At 42.9% G+C, this 18078-nt stretch overlaps 1 protein-coding gene across 2 annotated transcripts in view; it reads right to left on the reverse strand.

Moving 5' to 3' along the window:
• Positions 1 to 17814, reverse strand: part of PTPN1 (protein tyrosine phosphatase non-receptor type 1) — a 68196-nt gene extending 50382 nt beyond the window's left edge. The window contains exons 1-2 of one of the 2 annotated variants that reach the window (XM_082643520.1): positions 17591 to 17814; positions 8964 to 9053 (exon numbers count right to left, since the gene is read on the reverse strand). Coding sequence is in view for 1 of the 2 variants with exons in the window: in XM_082643519.1 (XP_082499645.1) it covers positions 17591 to 17653 (63 nt within the window). In the remaining variant the exon portion in view is untranslated. The remainder of the gene's footprint in view (positions 1 to 8963; positions 9054 to 17590) is intronic. The other variant, XM_082643519.1, reaches the window with a different exon arrangement.
• Positions 17815 to 18078: the final 264 nt, after the last annotated feature.

Genomic DNA, 18078 nt, shown 5'->3' on the forward strand with positions numbered 1-18078 from the left:
AACCCACAAGAAGCCAAACCAACCCGAAATATCCCTTCTTCACCAGACTAGACATGTCATTCTGCTCCAAGCTACTAATATAAAGCCAAGCCTGCCTAGGCAAGAACAAAGCTTGTACATTTATTTTTATTCCTCTCCTCCTCTTCTCCATTCAAACAATACCGCTCATTTTGAAAGAACCGGAAGATGAGAGAAAAGTTGAGATCCACAAAAAATAGAATAACCTTCAGGGCTGAACCAAGGATAATATGTTAAGAAAAGAGTTGAAAACGAAAGCAATGATTTCGTTTCACATGCACATGCTTCACCTGCCCAGAATTTTGTTTTGCTGGAAACTTTCTGGCAAGATCAAAATCTCAGGAAATTCCAAACAAATGAAACTCTAAAGGCAAATTACCTAGGAAAAGGGATCTAACTTTAGAGACCCAAGCACGCTCCTGCCATTTTTATCCAGTTCTTTACTTTCATAGAGGAGCACCAAACCAACCATAAAATCATATGCTAACAAGAGCTCTGCATCCTGCAAGTTGACAACTCTGGCTTTTAATAAATGCCTCTATTTCCTGTCAGCATTGGTCAGTCCCAGCTACCAAACCTATGAAGTTTCAATGAGGGAGACTCTCATACTGCTGACGTCTCTCATACTTGGCCAGCATGCTGGAACACAAGAACTAAGAAACCACAGGGAAATTGCCCCTCCAGAGTGGCATGGGCTGTGCACGGCCCCGAAGCAGGACCAGCCGAAGAAGACAAGGATGGGTTACAGATGAGACTTAGTTCCACTGAGTGTACACAGTAAGTCCCCTACATACGAACCTTCAAGTTGCGAACTTTCAAAGATGCGAATGTGCGTTTGCATGTCCAATCACGTAAGGCCTGAGTGAAACTGCAGCTTGCCCTCCGTCTCCTATTGCTCACGATCCTTCAGCTCTACCATCTCCCACCTCCTCTCCCTCCTCCAGTCAGTAACTCTTCTTGCCTGATCACTCAATGGCAGCCCCTATATGCCAGCTGTTGTATTGTACTACTGTACTTTTCAAGGTACTTACTGTAAGATTAAAAATGTTTTCTTTATTTTTTGTGTTTGTTTGTTTTTTATGTATTATTTGTGTGGAAAGTATTATAAACCTATCACAGTACAGTACTATACAGCCGATTGTGTTAGTTGGGTACCTAGGCTAACTCTGTTGGACCTACAAACAAATTGGACTTACGAATGCGCTCTCAGAATGGAACTCACTCGTATGTAGGGGACTTACTGTATATGTGTCTATCTATCTGGGATTAGGCTCACTGAAATGAAGTTCAGCTACGTTCAAGGCACTGGCGGGAGACACCAAGAATGACACACAGTTCCCGCTCAGAAGGGCTTCTAATTTCAATGGGGGAGGGGGCTGTTCCACACATAATATAAAGGGTGAGAGAGAAAGCAAAATGTATGCTAAGTTGATCGTGGGTCAGTAACACATGGTTTGCACAATACTATACACTTGATGCCTCCCTATCAACCATTTCCAATTCATGAACCCAAATAGCATAGCTTATCTACTCATTCAGGAACTACCTATTGGGTACTTTTATATGCCAGGCACTATATTGGATCAAAGAGACAGAAATGACGCAAACAAAAGCAATCCTGCCCCTTTTAAGACAGGTAACTTGGCAATAGGTAAGTAAACAGGCAACTACAGAACAATGGGTATCCTTACAGTATAATCACACAAAGTACTATGAAAGTGGAAGTACAGGGGCCATGGGAAGACCTGTAAGAGGCACCTACCTGGGGAAATCTGAGAAAGCATCCTAAAAGAGGATGCCTAAGATGGAACTGGAAGGAAGAACAAGAACTAGTGAGGGAGAATGTTCCAGGCAGAGGAAACAGTATACGCAAAGGCCCTGTGGGAGACAGGGAGCCTTACATTTCAGGAACGAAAAGTGTTTTGGAAGCTACACCAGAGTGCAAGAATGTCTATGAGCCCGCTCTGAATTCAAGGGCTGTTACTACCTCTGGGTGAACAACTGAAACAGCCTAAGAAGAACAGAGTCAGATGAAAGTGGTAGCATAGGGAGACCCCCAGCAGATAAGCAGAGAAGCCCAAGAGTGAGAGCTGGGACTAACTAGCTAGAAAAGGAGAATATACAAAAGGAAAGAAAAAGGAAAAGAGAGAGTTATGGAAACTGCAGTTAGAGAATATTCAAGAAGCAAATAGAGGTCAACCATGTTAAATGGTGTTATGATAAGGATGCAAAGAATCATTGGCTTTAGCAACAAGGAAGCTAACAGTGACCCAGTGAAGAATTATTTTAGTGGCGTGGCAGGGTGGAGCCTAGCTTCCCTCAGTTGAGGAGTGACTGGGAGGTGAACAATGGACGCAGTGACTTATTTATTTCAAACATTTCAGCTGGAGAGCAGTGACTAGAGGGGGAGTCGCAGCCGGAGGAAGCCTGAAAATGTTTAAGTGGTTCAAGAAAGATGGTAACATAGAGGGAGGGCTAAGGACACGTACCTAAAAGAAACACTAAGCTACTGGTGCAAGACGCCTTGAGCAGGTGGGATGGGAAGGTATGAAGAGCGCAGATGTAAGGCTGCCTTCGACAGGAACAAAGGCTCCTTTTTCCTTGTGAGAGAAACGAGGCAGAAAGGATGACAGGCAAGCTTTAGATCTGCCAGCCAGGAGCCGAGGGAGACAGATCTGAGGTTACGGACCTGACTTCCTTCTAGTGGTTCAATCTGCAAAACCAGGAGATTTTTCTCCAGCAGCACCTAGAGGCCTGGGCCCAGGAAGAGAAAAGCAGGTGGCTGGCCTGGTCCAGGTAGAGCTGGTCTGGTATGCTGATGGCAAGAAGATGGGCAGGGGCTTCCCTGGTGGCAAAGTGGTTAAGAATCCGCCTGCCAATGCAGGGGACACGGGTTCGAGCCCTGGTCCGGGAAGATCCCACATGCCACGGAGCAACTAAGCCCGTGCGCCACAACTACTGAGCCCGCGTGCCACAACTACTGAAGCCTGCGCGCCTAGAGCCCGTGCTCTGCAACAAGAGAGGCCACCGCCAAGAAGAGTAGCCCCCGCTCGCCGCAACCAGACAAAGCCCGCACACAGCAACAAAGACCGAACGTAGCCAAAAATAAAAATAACTTAAATAAATAAAAAAAAAGAAGATGGGCAGAAGGGCTACACGGGGATATTGGAGAGGCAGCATTTCAAGGGACTGACCGGCCGCGTAAGAAGGGAAGGGAGGACTGGCGCTGGAAAGGAGCAGCTGGAAATCTGGCTGGAAGAGTAAACCCAGAGGAGGGAAGTAACTGAGTGAGGGAGTGTGGAAGCACAGGAGGCTGTGATTGGAGAGTGAAAGGTCTGAGTCTAATGAGGTGGCAAAGGCAGAAAAGATCCCAAGGGCCAGGGCGTGCCCTATGGGAAGGAGACGGCAAAAGGAGAGGGACATGAAATTTCCAGGGGAGGAGGTGAGGATGGTGGATGGACTGCCCAAGGGAACACTGACGTGACCCAGGGGCGACAGCAGCTGTGGAAAAGAGGACACGTTGTGAGCCAGGTAAATTAAGGGGAGAGGGAGGGATGCAGAGGGGCCCACTTAAAATATGACCAGCATGATACAGGCAAGTAATTAAACAATTCCCCCAAAGGCAATTTATTGACCGGGAATGCCTGCTGGAATCCTCTCTAAGATTCATACTCCCACCCCCAACACACACACATCTACACCTCCCCTCCAGTCCTAAGACAAAGCATAATCAGTGAACCAGGGTCTTATCCAGAGTTTGGACTTCTATTAAGGATCTATTTTTATAATGCTTTCTTATTCACTTCCATCTTAAAAATGGTTGCTTCCCCCCTTCAATATTCTGTCCATTTAATAGCTATGTTTAGGGGCTTTCCTGGTGGCTCAATGGTTAAGAATCCACCTGCTAATGCAGGGGACACGGGTTCGAGCCCTGGTCCGGGAAGATCCCACATGCCGCGGAGCAACTAAGCCTGTGCCCCATGACTACTGAGCCTGCGTGCCACGACTACTGAAGCCCACGCACCTAGAGTCCGTGCTCTGCAAAAAGAGAAGCCACCACAATGAGAAGCCTGTGCACTGCAATGAAGAGTAGCCCCACTCGCTGCAACTAGAGACAGCCCGCGTGCAGCAACGAAAACCCAATGAAGCCAAAAAAAAAAAAAAAAAAAAAGCTATGTTTAGTGACTCTGTTGAGAGGCCTGTGAACTATTGTTTTTCTACTCCATACATCTATTTCTGCTATGGATGTTCTATAGTATCCATTCAGTGACATGTAAATGACTCTAAAATAAAACCGGAAGGAGGAAAAACAAAAACAGAAGCCACATTGAAACATCCTCCTTCACCAGTGAAGGAAAAACAGTCAAAGCTTCTTTTACTCTACTTTGTCCTCCACTGATAAGAAAAACTCTTCCCTTTTCAAATCTGTAATGACTAGTAATCAACAATTTTTCTTTAAAAAATCGAATCCAGTACTACTTCCACACATGATCTTCAAAGCCAGAATTAGAAAAAGGAAAAAAGAAAAGATGTTACACAACCTTAATGGTTTGCAGATATCCAAGTCTGACTGCTCCGACACAGCAAGGAATGAGTTTAGTAAGTATGTGAACGGAAAACAGGCAGCAATCAGCAACTCATTCAGAATTACTCAAGATGATAATTTTTGTGTTTAAATCACAAAGTCTCAGAATATGTGATCATATCCAAAAATGTTACAATGCCTAAAAATTAAAGCCTATCACTTAGTCATTTAAAACTAGGATAAATTATCAGTAAACTTAAGTTATTTTACAAGGTACTTGATTTGAAAGACTCACTCGAACAAAGCCGTCTATGTACAGAGAACTGCTAATGAACAGACCACATAATGGGATAAGCCAGCCAACACCATTAAAAACATCCTTTAAAATTCAAAATGAATAAATAAGACCTTTCTTCTTATAGTGTCATCTGCAAATCAGGGGGATAGCCACATATTTTCCATTTGTACTTACCGAATCAGGCTTATACTTAAAGACTCTTTTTAAAAAACATTTTGTGTCATAAAAGATAATTCTGCTTTTTGTACGGACTGAAGAGTATCTGCATAAATACCCGGATAAGAAAAATAAAAGTATTTATATAAAAGCTATCACTTCATTGCAATCAATACTGTACTACCTGCCTACTAAGTGTAACGCACTGTCCGTTAACACTGTTAACGCACAGACGATAACACAAACATCCTGCCAGAGAAGACACCTACACAGGTGACTTCACTACACGGCGGCAACATGAGGTCAGTGACATATTGTAGCCTTCACTAAGTCACCCTATTAGAAGGATTCTGAGGCCATTATCACAGTCAAGGTGAGAAGTAATGGCAAGGGAGAGAGGGAAAAAAAATATATTAAGAGAAAGAGAGACAATGCATATGAATCGTGGAGGGGCAAGGGGTGGATGGGAGGCAGAGGGTTAAGAACAAAGAGGAAGAAAGTTAAATATGCTCCCATGCTTTCAAGCTTAGGTAATTTAACACTTAACATGAACAGAGAAGGGCAAGGAGGCCTGAACCCAGATTAGGGGACTGGAGGACATAAGGGGCTCACTCCCGCCTGCCCTTGGAATCTCCACTTAGATATTACTTTTATAGACTATCTTTACCTGACAGCTCTTCCGCTTGCTTTTCCTTCTCCCAAATGCCTCTTCCTTAGAGTCCGCAAGTACCCAGGCCTACGCCTATGAGAGCTCTCATCACTCTGAACTGGCACTGTCTCTACCCAGCCCCTTTGCTGGATGCACTGTTAAGCTTAACAGCAAGGACCAACTGTGTCTTTCCTGCTCACCACTTACCCTCCCTGCCTAGCAGAGCCCGGCCCCTAGCTCATGAACTTGAATGAGTGAACGGACTCTGCCTGAAAGGAGCTTACCACTGCAGAACAGAAGAGGAAATAAAGGGGAGATGAAAAGCTTCATGGAGAAACTGATCTCCAGTTATTGATTTTAATTTCATATATACAAAAAAGTATTAAATGGCCAATGCCATCATGTCACACGATTCAAGAGTGCTAAAACACTGAGTTGGTTTTGTCCTCCTGGGATTCAGCTTTAGGAGGGGAAAAGGTACAAAACTTAGAACAAGGATCCTGATTGTTTTATAATGGTAAAGAATCTTCCCTATCTATTGCTTGTTCTAATTTGTCATATACAACATACCTCTATGGAAGAAGAGATGTTCAAGAGGGACCAAAGGAATAGCATCTCCTACAATATAACATGTACTTCTGTCGCTGAACAGGGACAGAGACCTTTCACACATATTCTTTGTAACATATATACATATATATATATATATATATATATATATATTTCCCCCCAATCATGGCTATCATTTATTTCATCCCTTGATAGAGAGGATAAGGTAGAGAAACCATCTAATCATGAATTGAGACACAGGACAAATGGTATCATTCCTAACCAGGTCACAAAGCAAGTCATTAAAAACACTACTTCTTAGATTTTTCAGTGCAAACTTATTTGAGCAAGTCATTCTTCTTGTCAAGTCCCATATTGACCATCCAATTTAATTTCCAAGTTGGTCATCAAAAATAGTTCGTGGAAATAATTGAACATGGGACAAAAATACAGTCACACTCAGTTGCTCGAGGTGGAAAAAAATGGTGGCAGCTTCTAACTTCCTCAAAATAGCAGAAAGGGGATAAGGATGACAAGGGAAGGGGGAAGGGCAGGAAGGAAAGAAGCACCTGGCTAATGATTTTATCCCGGATTTTGAAGTCAAGGGCACTCCCTCCTCAGGCATTTTCACACTAGTCACCATATCTCCAGCTAGTCTTCCCTTGCTTTGATTTTATCTAATGATAGTACACCAACTACTTACAAGCCTAAACGTCTTTTTAAAAATAAACAATTCAAAGAAAAAAACCCAGTCTGGAGTAGAGGCTACAAACTCAAGTGCGTCCCATGGCTGGGTAGTTCATATAAGCGAGGACAGGGGGACCTGCTGGGGAGGAGGATACACACGTGCCCCTCAGATCAGCAGACCACTGCCACGGTGGGCTCAGGCCGCGTGATCTTCAGAGTTTTCAAGAGAAGCCAGAAATCCAGATTTGTACGTGATTTCTCCTGATGTATCAATAATGACAAAAGTTTAAACTCCCCTTTTCTTTAAAGCACCGTGTGAACCAAGCAAAATATAACTGGGTGGCCAACTTGTGACATCTAGGTAAGAGGTCAGAAATATGGGCAAGGGTCAAAATCTACAAACTCTCTCTTCCTATGTGCTAATCAACCAGGAGGCGAAGCACAATTCCTTGTCCCTGCAGTTGTGTATCAGTGTGAGCATGGCCACAGTGCCGTTGTAAAGCTGGGTCCAGGACATGGGAGACCTCAGGCAAAGAAGAACATCGAGGCTCTGACACCTAATTGTCCTCCCAAAACATTTCCTGCTATTAAAGACCAATTTATGGTGTGTAATAAATGGTACTGCATGTAAAGCACTTTGCACAGTGCCTGGGGCACATAACAGAATTCAATAAATGTTAGCTGTTATTGGGTTTTATTATGAATGAGGGTAGAACATGGATCAGACTGTGCCTTTCTCCCTTGGATGGGAGATTTTAGTCCAATTACAAAACCCAATAATCCTCTTTAGACATGAAGAGAATTTCAAAGGAAACTGCATTCATCAATGTGGCATTCAGTCATTTTATAAAATAATGGATTTATGCCCACACAGGGTGTTTTATTCTTTTTAAGGACATAATGGATTTTTAAAGTTTTGATTTGAGTTAATATGAAAATTTAAAGTTCTGTCTCACTTTTAGATAAGGGGGATCATGGAACATATATGGCTACCAAACCTAGCATGAGTGGGATGTGAAGCCCCCATTTTTCCAGCAAAGTTGCCCCAGTCTCCTGGCTCCTCGTGTGACCACGTAGGTGTAGGGTGTTAGATTCCAATCATGCTGTAAGGCTATGTGGTCTAATCAGCACATTTTACAGATCCTGAATGTTACCTCCTTCAAGGTCCCACAACAGTCAAAGGCAGACCCAGAACCCAAACCCTGTCCTCTTCTTCCATCACCTCACAAGTCTCTGGGGGGAGTTGGTTAAGGGTGGGTGGCAGGGCAGCCTGGGACTAAAGCTTTGAGACAAAGGCCCAGCCTTTATGAGTAAAAGGCTCTATCAACTAAGGGGACAGGGTGGGGAAGGTTTCCTATACGCAGCCAATCAAAGCCTTGCTTCAGTACATCTCATGGTCAGTCAGACTCTTTTAAAAATCCTCTAGTAATCAACCATACCCTTTTAGCCACTGGCTTGTAGCAAGAGTTCCAAGCCTCTATGAAAGAATCTAATTTACTTACTGGAAAAGTAGAGACATCACGAAGCAAAGGAATCAATGATTTTTAAAAGAATGTTACTATGCTTCAAAGTGTCCAACTACCAAAGTACAGAGAAAATATTTTTTTGAAATGTAGCCAAGTGTAGAATATAAACTGAGTCCTACATTCAAACTCTGTCTTTCTAGAAAGCAGATGTCAAAGGATATAAAGCAAGCTGTGAACAATAGACTAAAATTAGCTCAAACCACAAATAACCTAACATACTTATCACACTTCCTTATGATCAACCTACAAAAATCAAACATTAAAAGCATTTACAAAACTAAAGGTGTGATGCCAATTTAATCCTTTAACTTCAGCTGTATCCTTTCTTCCTTCTGGCATGTAAACATTACCAAAGAATGACATTTTGTTAATTTGAAGGCAAGTACAAGGGAAACCATTAGAGCTAACTTTTGCCCTGTAGATAAAATAGCATGTACCATGCAGTTCTTAAGTGGTTAGAATGGTAACCACCTCCTCAAACTGAGGATAGGAAATTTCAGATGATGGACCACACCCATCTCCAAATGCGCTTCTCACAGAGAGCTAGGGACATACCAGACTCCTACTTCAGACCAAAGCTTGCCTCCATCTCCTCAAGCCGTTTATTTCCTACTTCCAAAAGCAACATCTTCCAATGAACAAAGGCTGTTGGGAAACACAAAAGTTTTTGTCATAAAGTAGTGGAACATGTTGCAAAAGGAAGCTTAGTTGACAAATGTGGGTTCATGCAAAAAAAAAAGGTACTAGTTTGTTAAACTTCAACTACTTTTACCATGATTCTCTCTGCGTGATTATTACGTTTTTGATAAGTTTTCTGGGGAAAGTTCAAGCTCAAAAAGGATGGAAACGAGTGGTTAAGAAACGATGAGTATAAATCCTACCAGCTGCTACTGTGCACTCTTCAATACTAAAACTCTCAAAAGCATTCTTATCAGTAAGTAGAAAAACAAGGGACAGTAGCAGACCTGGGTACTATGACAAGAACAGATAAAATAAAATACTGCTAATGACACTAATATTCCTAGGATATATTAAGAAAAACTGTTAGTGGGACATGAAGGAATATTTAAATACACTTAGAAATGGTGCCATGATAGGTACATAAAGGACCCATTAAAACGCAGCACATCATGGGGATGTGGATTCTCAAGGATGGTTCATGGGAGATGTGGACCAGCTAACCCTCAATCATGGCCATATCACCCGGTGTGCTGGGGATTGCTCCAGAAATGTGGCTTTGTGCCTGTCAACCTGATGTGGCTTAATGCAACTTCCTGATATTGCACCACTCTGCTTCACCCCCTCACCCCACCTCCGAGGATGATCCAAAAGACCCTGGCAACTGGGAGGTGGTATCCAGGTGGTGGAGAACAATAATGGCAATGCTCTTAACTGTAAGATGCTGTCAAAATGACGTTTTGAATCAGGGTAAAAATAAAGCAAAACAACAAGAACAACAAAACACACAAAACAAAGTATCCTCCCTCTGAAACACCCCTGAATATCTTCTTAGAGGCCTCTTTTCTCTGTGCAAAAGTGAGCCACACAAATATTTATGACCCAGTTAGGCACACTTTGCCTTTATCCTTATAGAAGCAAACTCAGCCCTGACTATTTGAATAGCGAAGCAATACAAAATCTAAAAGAGATAAATATAACAGTGACAAATGTTTAAGCACCGAGGGAATTTAAAGCTAATTTACCGTATTATGCTAAATGCAGCTTGCCTATTTGTTCTCTTGAGTGAAGTTATATTCAGAAGTGATTTCATGTGCAGACATTTTTAAGTAACCCCCTGTTCTTCGGAGAATTCTAACTACTCGGAGTAACTACTTGATGTTCACCTTCCTGTAAGCAATTCACTATAGTGTATAATTCTCTGAGTAATCAGTACTCATCAGAATAAAAACTAGCTAAGCTGTTCCCTGGAACTTAGCGTGGCATTTTTTAAATGAGGCTCTTCAAAAGGAAGAGATGCACCAGTAACAAAGCCATTAGGTAAGGAAAAAAAAAAGTCAGGGGAAAAATGTTTCATAACAGAGTAACAGAGATAAGGGAGTTTTCCTTCTCTAATCACTAACTAATAAATTTTAAAAACACAGTTTTGGAAACCTAGTTTTGCTATGCTCATCTTATCTTTGCAAGTGGTGTCGCTTGCCCACAAAAGCCACAAACACAGCCGAGGCTTTTCCTTCTTCATCTGTAAAAGAAAACGTGCCTCAATCAGTCTTTGGGAAGAAAGCTCTGCAAGTAAAAGAGAAAGAAGCCTAGGACACAAGTCCACTCGAGCCCAAAGGTTTGCTTCAACAAGCAGTTAACCCTCAATAAGGACTCAGAATTTCCTGGCACACTACTAGATTAAGAGTAGTAGGGAATATGTATATTTTCCAGAGAAAAATATGGACCTTAAGTGTCCCTGTGCTAAGAAGCCACGTTTGTGATTCCATGCTGTAGAACTTCTTAAGCACCAATTCTATCTAATTACCATGGGGTATCCGTAAAACTTTACAAACAGCGTTGGTAGAATCATAAGCATTCGAAACTGCAAATTGAATCAGGTCACAAATTAAAAAAAAACAAAACAAAACTGAAAATCATTTATCAGTAGTTATTTTTGTCTGCAGTGTGACTTGTACCAACTTCCGAAGATCAACTGATTTGGGGGTGCTTGACTTTTCTTTGGCTGTTTATTTCGGGGGAAAAGAATCTTCCATGGGAAATGGTCTTGTTCCTAGCTTTCAGACGTTCAAAATTTACAAAACTGTCAGTAAGACCCTTGTGATACGTCAAGCTGCCTTGAGGAAGGAGAGGGCAGGAGCTGGGAAACTATGAAGCCCACTTCTACAAAGTGAAGCATTATTTCTAAAATGCTGGAGCCTTAGGTACTTTCTTCTCAAACGCGGCAGCTGTGTATACTATCATGCTCTTCAAATGAAGTTTAGACCAGATGTTGGTTTCTTTCTAAAATTACAACATAAAGGGCAGCTACTCTTTGTGTACCTAGCTGGGGTTGAATCTTTCGTAAATTCTCGAGAATCAGTTCCTCTATCTTTACAGGAAAAACCACCCAATTGCTACTCAGAGAAAAACTGCAAGCATAACTCATATGTCAGTGCCACTCGTTTTCCCACACTACTAAACCAAATGAACCCAACTTATTAAAAATGTTCAATACCTCCTGGGAAAAAAAGGTTCAATTCTTTTGAATCTTTATACTCACCGAACTTTTACACATTTGTGAGCCTAACTGTACCCACCGACACCGACGCACCTTACAAAATTGAGTAACCACAGCAGTGGTTACAAGGATTACTTCAGGAACACCAAACTCTCTTTGTGAGCACATTAAAGACTTTCATTACTTGACGAGAACTCAGTGATCAGTTAGTCAAGGATCATTTTTACACAGGGAGGGACTGAAGCCCCAAGAAAGGAAGGGACCCACTCAGCCTAGTTAGTGTTAGAGCTAACTAGAGAAAAAGCAAAAGATTAAGCTGCTCTCTTGGCCAGAAGGGTGATCTGATCACAGGCCAAAAATGTTTGCCTTTACCATTTATACTTCGAAAAGAAATCACAGGTTTTATAAGGGTTGTTACTTTATGGAGAACCATATTTTTAATCCCACAGTCAAAATATATTTTACAAACCAGCTACATGCAAAGCCCTTCTAGAAGGCATGTGAGAACAAGTCAAGAGTGATGAGAACAGAGTAATTCAATAATTCTTAGAGAGACAGATATATCACCCCCAAGATTCCTATTCAGTTCGCCTCAGGCCAAGTACAAATTTGTTGTTAAATTTAAAGTTCCTGTGCAACAAACTGGGTTTCCTACTGGGTAAGCATCCAAGCTTTTCTTCCAAGCCGCCACAGCAGGCAATACCAAACTGCCTCATCAAGCCGTGGCTCAAATCGTACTGGTTTTCTCTGAGAGTGGTCTCTGCTGTTAGTACTTAGTACTAATGCAGGCTCATCTTTTTGTGTCTACCATTCCTCCTCCCCCAGAATGGGAGGTGGGAACTGTGACTTGGCTTTCTATTGTCAGGGCCTGGGGCAAAGTGCTGACAATCAATTCAACCCCAACATTTCTTAGGCACTTTGTGCCCGGTGCAGAGGACACCAAGATGAATGAGAAAGATGGAAGAGCTGACTTCCATAGTTTGGACCCTACAGTAGATGGACCCGGATACAAAGGAACAGCTCCCAGGAGAGCAGGGCTTTAAAAGAGATAGGTATGAAGGTGTATGTAAGCACACAAGTGAGAGAGCCAAAATCTAGTGCAAGGGGGCACACATTTGAGCTGTGAGGCGCAAGCCAGAAGGAGTGGGAAAGGCAGCCTAAACAAAGTGTTGAGCCAAAGTACAAAGGAATGAAAGAGAAGGATGAGTCAGGAGAACACTGCACCTGCTCGTGTGGCTATAGAATAAAAGGTACACAGGAGGGGATGGCTGGAACCTGGCTGCCATGCCAAGGAGCTTGGACCTTACAGATAAATGAAAGCATAGAAGTAAACAGAGGAGTGACAGACTCAGGTCTGTTTTTAACACAATTACTCTAGTGATAATGTGAAGAATATACACAGTGGGGCAGGGGGGAGATGTGGAGAGATTGTTGAGGGACCTTATTAATATGCTTCTGGTTTCATTAATTTCTGCAATGTGAAACCAGAAATGACGGCAGTATTATAAGTAAAATTTGAGAACCTAGACCACTGGGATGCTAGGAAGGACATCATAGTGACCAATCAATGAGATGTGGTAGAGGGAATCAAGAACCATTCCAAAGTCCCCAGTACTCCTGGATATTCAAAACATGCACCAAATGACTGGTACCAAACTACATTGTCTTGGACACAATGACCCTGCTGGACTTCCCCTTTTCCTAAACATGGGCAGTACAAAGAAACATGCCCAGACTATTTGTAGTCAGTATTAGTTGGTTACCATGAACAAATTAACATAAACACTGTAGGGAGGGACGCCAGCTTGTGCAAAATACACATGAGCTCAGGGTGGCTTATGAAAAAGTACCTGCAATTAAAAGCACAGCATAAGACAAAAACTGCCCAAAGGATTCTGCCATCTAAAAGATCAGAAAATAGACAACTCAAAAAAAAGAGAAAAGGTAAAAAGAAAAGGCACAGTTATTTCAGTAGTTATGAGTCTGACAAAATCCCTACAGGAAATTTTAAAATTTATTTCTATCATGAAATTCAGTATACATTCAATTACACTACTCAATACCAGGCATCTTTTTAAATAGGTTTGGGGGAGCTATTCATGCTAAAATGCAAAATGCAGGGACTTCTCTGGCAGTCCGGTGGTTAAGACTCCACGCTTCCAATGCAGGGGGGCAAGGGTTCGATCCCTGGTTGGGGAACTAAGATCCTGCATGCAGCGCAGCGCAGCCAAAAAAAAAAAAAAAAAAGCAAAATGCACTGGAGGGGCCCCTTGGAGCCCAATGGTAGATAACTGGCAACCGAAAATCATGTGCATTACCATTATCCCCCAGCTGACTCTTCAGAACCATCTGATATAGTTTATGACGTACTTCCAAAAGAACCAAAGTATTCCTATAAATATGCCAGTGATGTCAAACAAATAATGATAGCAAAAAGTTCTTCCCTCCACTATTTCTACTTGTGCCCCCAGTTAATCTGAGTCCAGACAATTACAAACATCTTTGCACCATTTCCAAAGTGGTGATCAGACACCTAAATTTAGTTCACTCAAACCAGGGCTACACAAGCACATTTAGATCTAATGGGTCACTCAAGATGACTAGAGCTTCCCATCCTCTCCGTGTCACTTCCGTTTGTCTTTCTTTTTTTTAAGTGAAGTGAGTCATAGTGTATAGATCTTTCTCCTCTGCACAAAACGCAGTTTTTCTCTGAAGAGAATGGTATTTATATAAAAATTACTGGGAAATTTTAATATTCATCTTGGACTGTAACAAAATAAGCTGTATACAGCAGTAAGGAATTTTAGTGAATTATTGTTATAACATGGTTTTAACCTAGTCAGGCATTAGATCGTATTTCATAATGAAAGCAGCTATAAAAACAAATGTCAATTGGAAGAGTGGCCCGTATTACAAAGCCTGCCTCTAACATAGAATAAATCTTGCCTTCAAGTCACAAGCTATTGTTGCAATCTCCTTTATCTGAAACAATCAAATCATTCATACTGAAAATTAGTGAACAGTGTCAGAGAATCAAAGAATTAGAGATGAGAGAGATGGCGAAACACCTGACCCAAACCTTAAACTACAAATGGAGGGTAGTTTTTCCTATTTTCATTCATTCAAGCCCTCTCTTCTCTCATTCTAGCTCCAAAAACCAATCCCTTTGCCCTATCTGTGTTCTCTCTTCTCTTTTGGGCACTCCAGGCTTGCTAAGTATTACTTCCACTTTTCAAACCAGACATACAATCATTTAAATGATAGAAAACAATTTTTTAAAGCCATCTACACATGCTATCAAAGCTGACTTTTTATAGACCTAAATGCTAATACTAATAATAGATATACTAATACTAATAATAGATACTAATAATAGTATCTATGCTATCTATTAGCATTAACAACTATATAAAAAGTTATGCTCACTTTATCAAACTGAGCTAGCAGAGACTCTTCGCCTGAAACATTTGTTTTCTAAGCCGCCTCATTCCCTGGCATTCAAGTCTACTTAATCCTTTGTTCTTTTCCCAATTGTTTCCAAGTTTTTACATCTTTTTGTTCTAGTTAGAAGTTAGTATAGTGAGAAATAACTGCACTGCTTTGTTTACAATATGTTAAGCAAAAATTACGTATTATTTTAAAAATCACAATAGACTAATAAGCAAGCTCAAAATGACTCTGTATAAGGCTGCCTTCACTGTGACAGGCTACAAAATATTAATTTTTTTAACTTCCATTTTCTACCCACCATAAACACATTTCTTTGAATTCCTGAAAAATAATGGTTTTCATAAATTGACACACACTTTGGAAGATCTGCCACTTTAGACTCAAGGTCATTTGAACTCTACATTTTTTAAAAAATGCCAGAGTTCGCCACTTTCAACATCAAGAAGGAAAAGAGCGTCTGATTCAGATTTTGTAAAAGAAAAATATCTGTACTGCAGAGGCGAGAAAGCCCATAGTGGATAATTCTCTAAGATAAAGGAAACCACCTCTAGAAATGTGGCAATCGATTAAGGATCTAGAGAAATCTCAACATACAGCGATCTCGACCAACTCCTGGGGTTCCAAGGTGGTAGACAAACATAAGAACGATGAGGGAAATTAACTGAAGACCATGCGCCATGCTAGTGACTTGCTTAACATAGTTTTAACAGTGCTTGGGTGACAGGTCTCCCACTCCTCCCTAAAACTGTAAGTAATCAAATTCAAACAGGACTTTTTATAATATGAATTTGCTGTTGCCAACTGAGTCAGCTTCAATATAAAAGATTCTCCCCAGTACCTCCTGGAGGCCACCCCTACTTGTGATGGGGTATGTCATTATCAACTCCAACACTTCAGACCAAGAATTTTTTTCATTTAAAACCACTTTAGACTCTACTGTATTCAATCTGATGTAGAAAATTTGTCTACACATTCTCAAAGTCACTAGTGGGATTCATTCAATTAACTCAGAGAGACTAGACACGGAATACAAATTTTATATATTGATCGAGCGTACTTATACAGATTAGAGTGGTTCTAAACATTAGTCTATCAGAAGCTAATGTACATTACAGTGCAAGTAAAAAGAATCCTGTCAAATAAGCTTGATGAAAATCCACATGAAACCAAGCCTGCCAAAAAAAGGCTTTTGTTAGTCAAGCATACCAAAGAACTGCTTAAAGCTTTTTTCCTTTTTAAGTGGAGCTCAAAATAGATTTTAATACTACCAGCTGATGGATCTCACAATTTGCCTTTTGAGCCTACAAGCCGAAAACAGCCTTCTCCCTTTACACAAGTAACAACATCTCTCTATTCTGTACATTGTTTATTTAAAATACCGAGTGTGGTTTTGGTTAATCCTCACAACCCCCGCGATGACATTTAATCGGGAGCACATATTTCCTTCACAGGATTTAGCTCTTGTGAAAGCAGACCTCTTCATCTTTTTAATCTGATGATGTAGAGAAACCCTACCTTCCGAACTTTTTATTTATGAATCACCATAACCCACGAGGAGATGAGGACTGGGAAGACACCATCATCTCAACCATGACCAAAGGATAAGATGCTCATCGAGAGAAAGATGCTATTTTAGAGAGAGTAAAAACGTTAACCTCCCCTGTTGCCTGCCTGACACGGGGTAATACTCTGGCCCCAGTGGAGTGGGTACTCCAGACCTCCTGGCTGGAAAGCTCTTTAGCCTGCTGCTCTCAGGGCTTAGCTCACAGAGCAAGTATCTCTTCCTCTGACAGATCTTCCCTGATCCCCTTCTCTGAGGCAGGCCATCCTCCCTGAAATCACTCTCTACCCCGTTATGTTTTGTTTTCTTCATAGCACTTGTCCCCATCTGAAATTGTCTGCTTATGTGTTGGACTGCCCCCTATTCGACTCTAAGCTCACGGGGGATAGGATCTTGCCTGTCTTGTTCAGCAAACACTACCTCCAGCGCCTCAGCAGCGCCTAGCACGGAAGAGGCACGTCAATTCAGATCCATTAAATGAATGAACAGGAAGGGGGAAGGGACTGTCATCCTTGGGACTCGACGCACAGAGACCAGGAGAAAGGAAATGTAAAGGAGGGAGGGGGGAGTAACCCTTTCCCCCGGGGAGACAAAGGAAGACAGCCTGAGGTGGTCCAGTCTAGAAAGGAAGTAGTGGGGGTGTTCTATCCACCCCAGGGGACAAAGAGTGGACAGGCAGGGGGGCGGGGTCGGGGTGCGAGGCTTCGCGCTGAGAGCAGAGACTGGCGGCTTCCAGGCTTGAGAGGTCACCCGGGCTGGAGGATATGAGGTAGGTGGGGGATCAAAGGGGACTGCGAGGCCGGGGAGAGACGCAGGCCCACCCGGGGGACAAAGAGAGAGGCGGCCGGCCTCTGCCACCGTCGGATCGAATCCTCACGGAGCAGGGCCCAGGCGGAGGACGGGACCCAGAGGGAGAGCGGGGCCTGGGGGTCTGAGGGGAAGGTTCGCGAGGCCTAAGCGAAGGGCCTGCCGCGCTCTGGGGCGCTCCCGCACCTGGTAAATGGCCGCCCAGCTCCCAGCCTTGTCGATCTGCTCGAACTCCTTTTCCATCTCCATGGCGGGCCAGGGGGGCTGCTGCGCCTCCTCCTCGGCCCACTGTGCCGTCTGCCGCTCTAGGCCGCGTCGCGCTCTCCGCACTTAGTCCTGCTGCAAGCCGCGACTCTCGCCGCTACCGCCGCCCTAGCCGCCGCTGCTTCTTCATGTCAACCCGGCAGCCGGAAGTACGCACCGCGCTGCCGCGGGCTCCGCCCCTCAAGCGGAAGGACCAATCAGTGCTCAGGACTGTCGGCTAGCAGTTCCGCGGGGCGGAGCCGGGGGAGGTGCTGGGGGAAGACATCTTGCAGCGTGCCCTCCCTCCTCCCCTCCCATCCCGGTCTACGGGCTTGGGCGTGGCGCGCGCCCGTTGCCTAGGCGACCCCGGGAGCCCCGCCCACGGCGCGTGGGTTTGCCCGGCTGCCACGGATCTTGAATTGAAGCATCGA

This window comes from Mesoplodon mirus, assembly GCF_964341445.2.
Source record: "Mesoplodon mirus genome assembly, chromosome: 15".
In the NCBI taxonomy this organism is placed as follows: Eukaryota; Metazoa; Chordata; class Mammalia; order Artiodactyla; family Ziphiidae; genus Mesoplodon; species Mesoplodon mirus.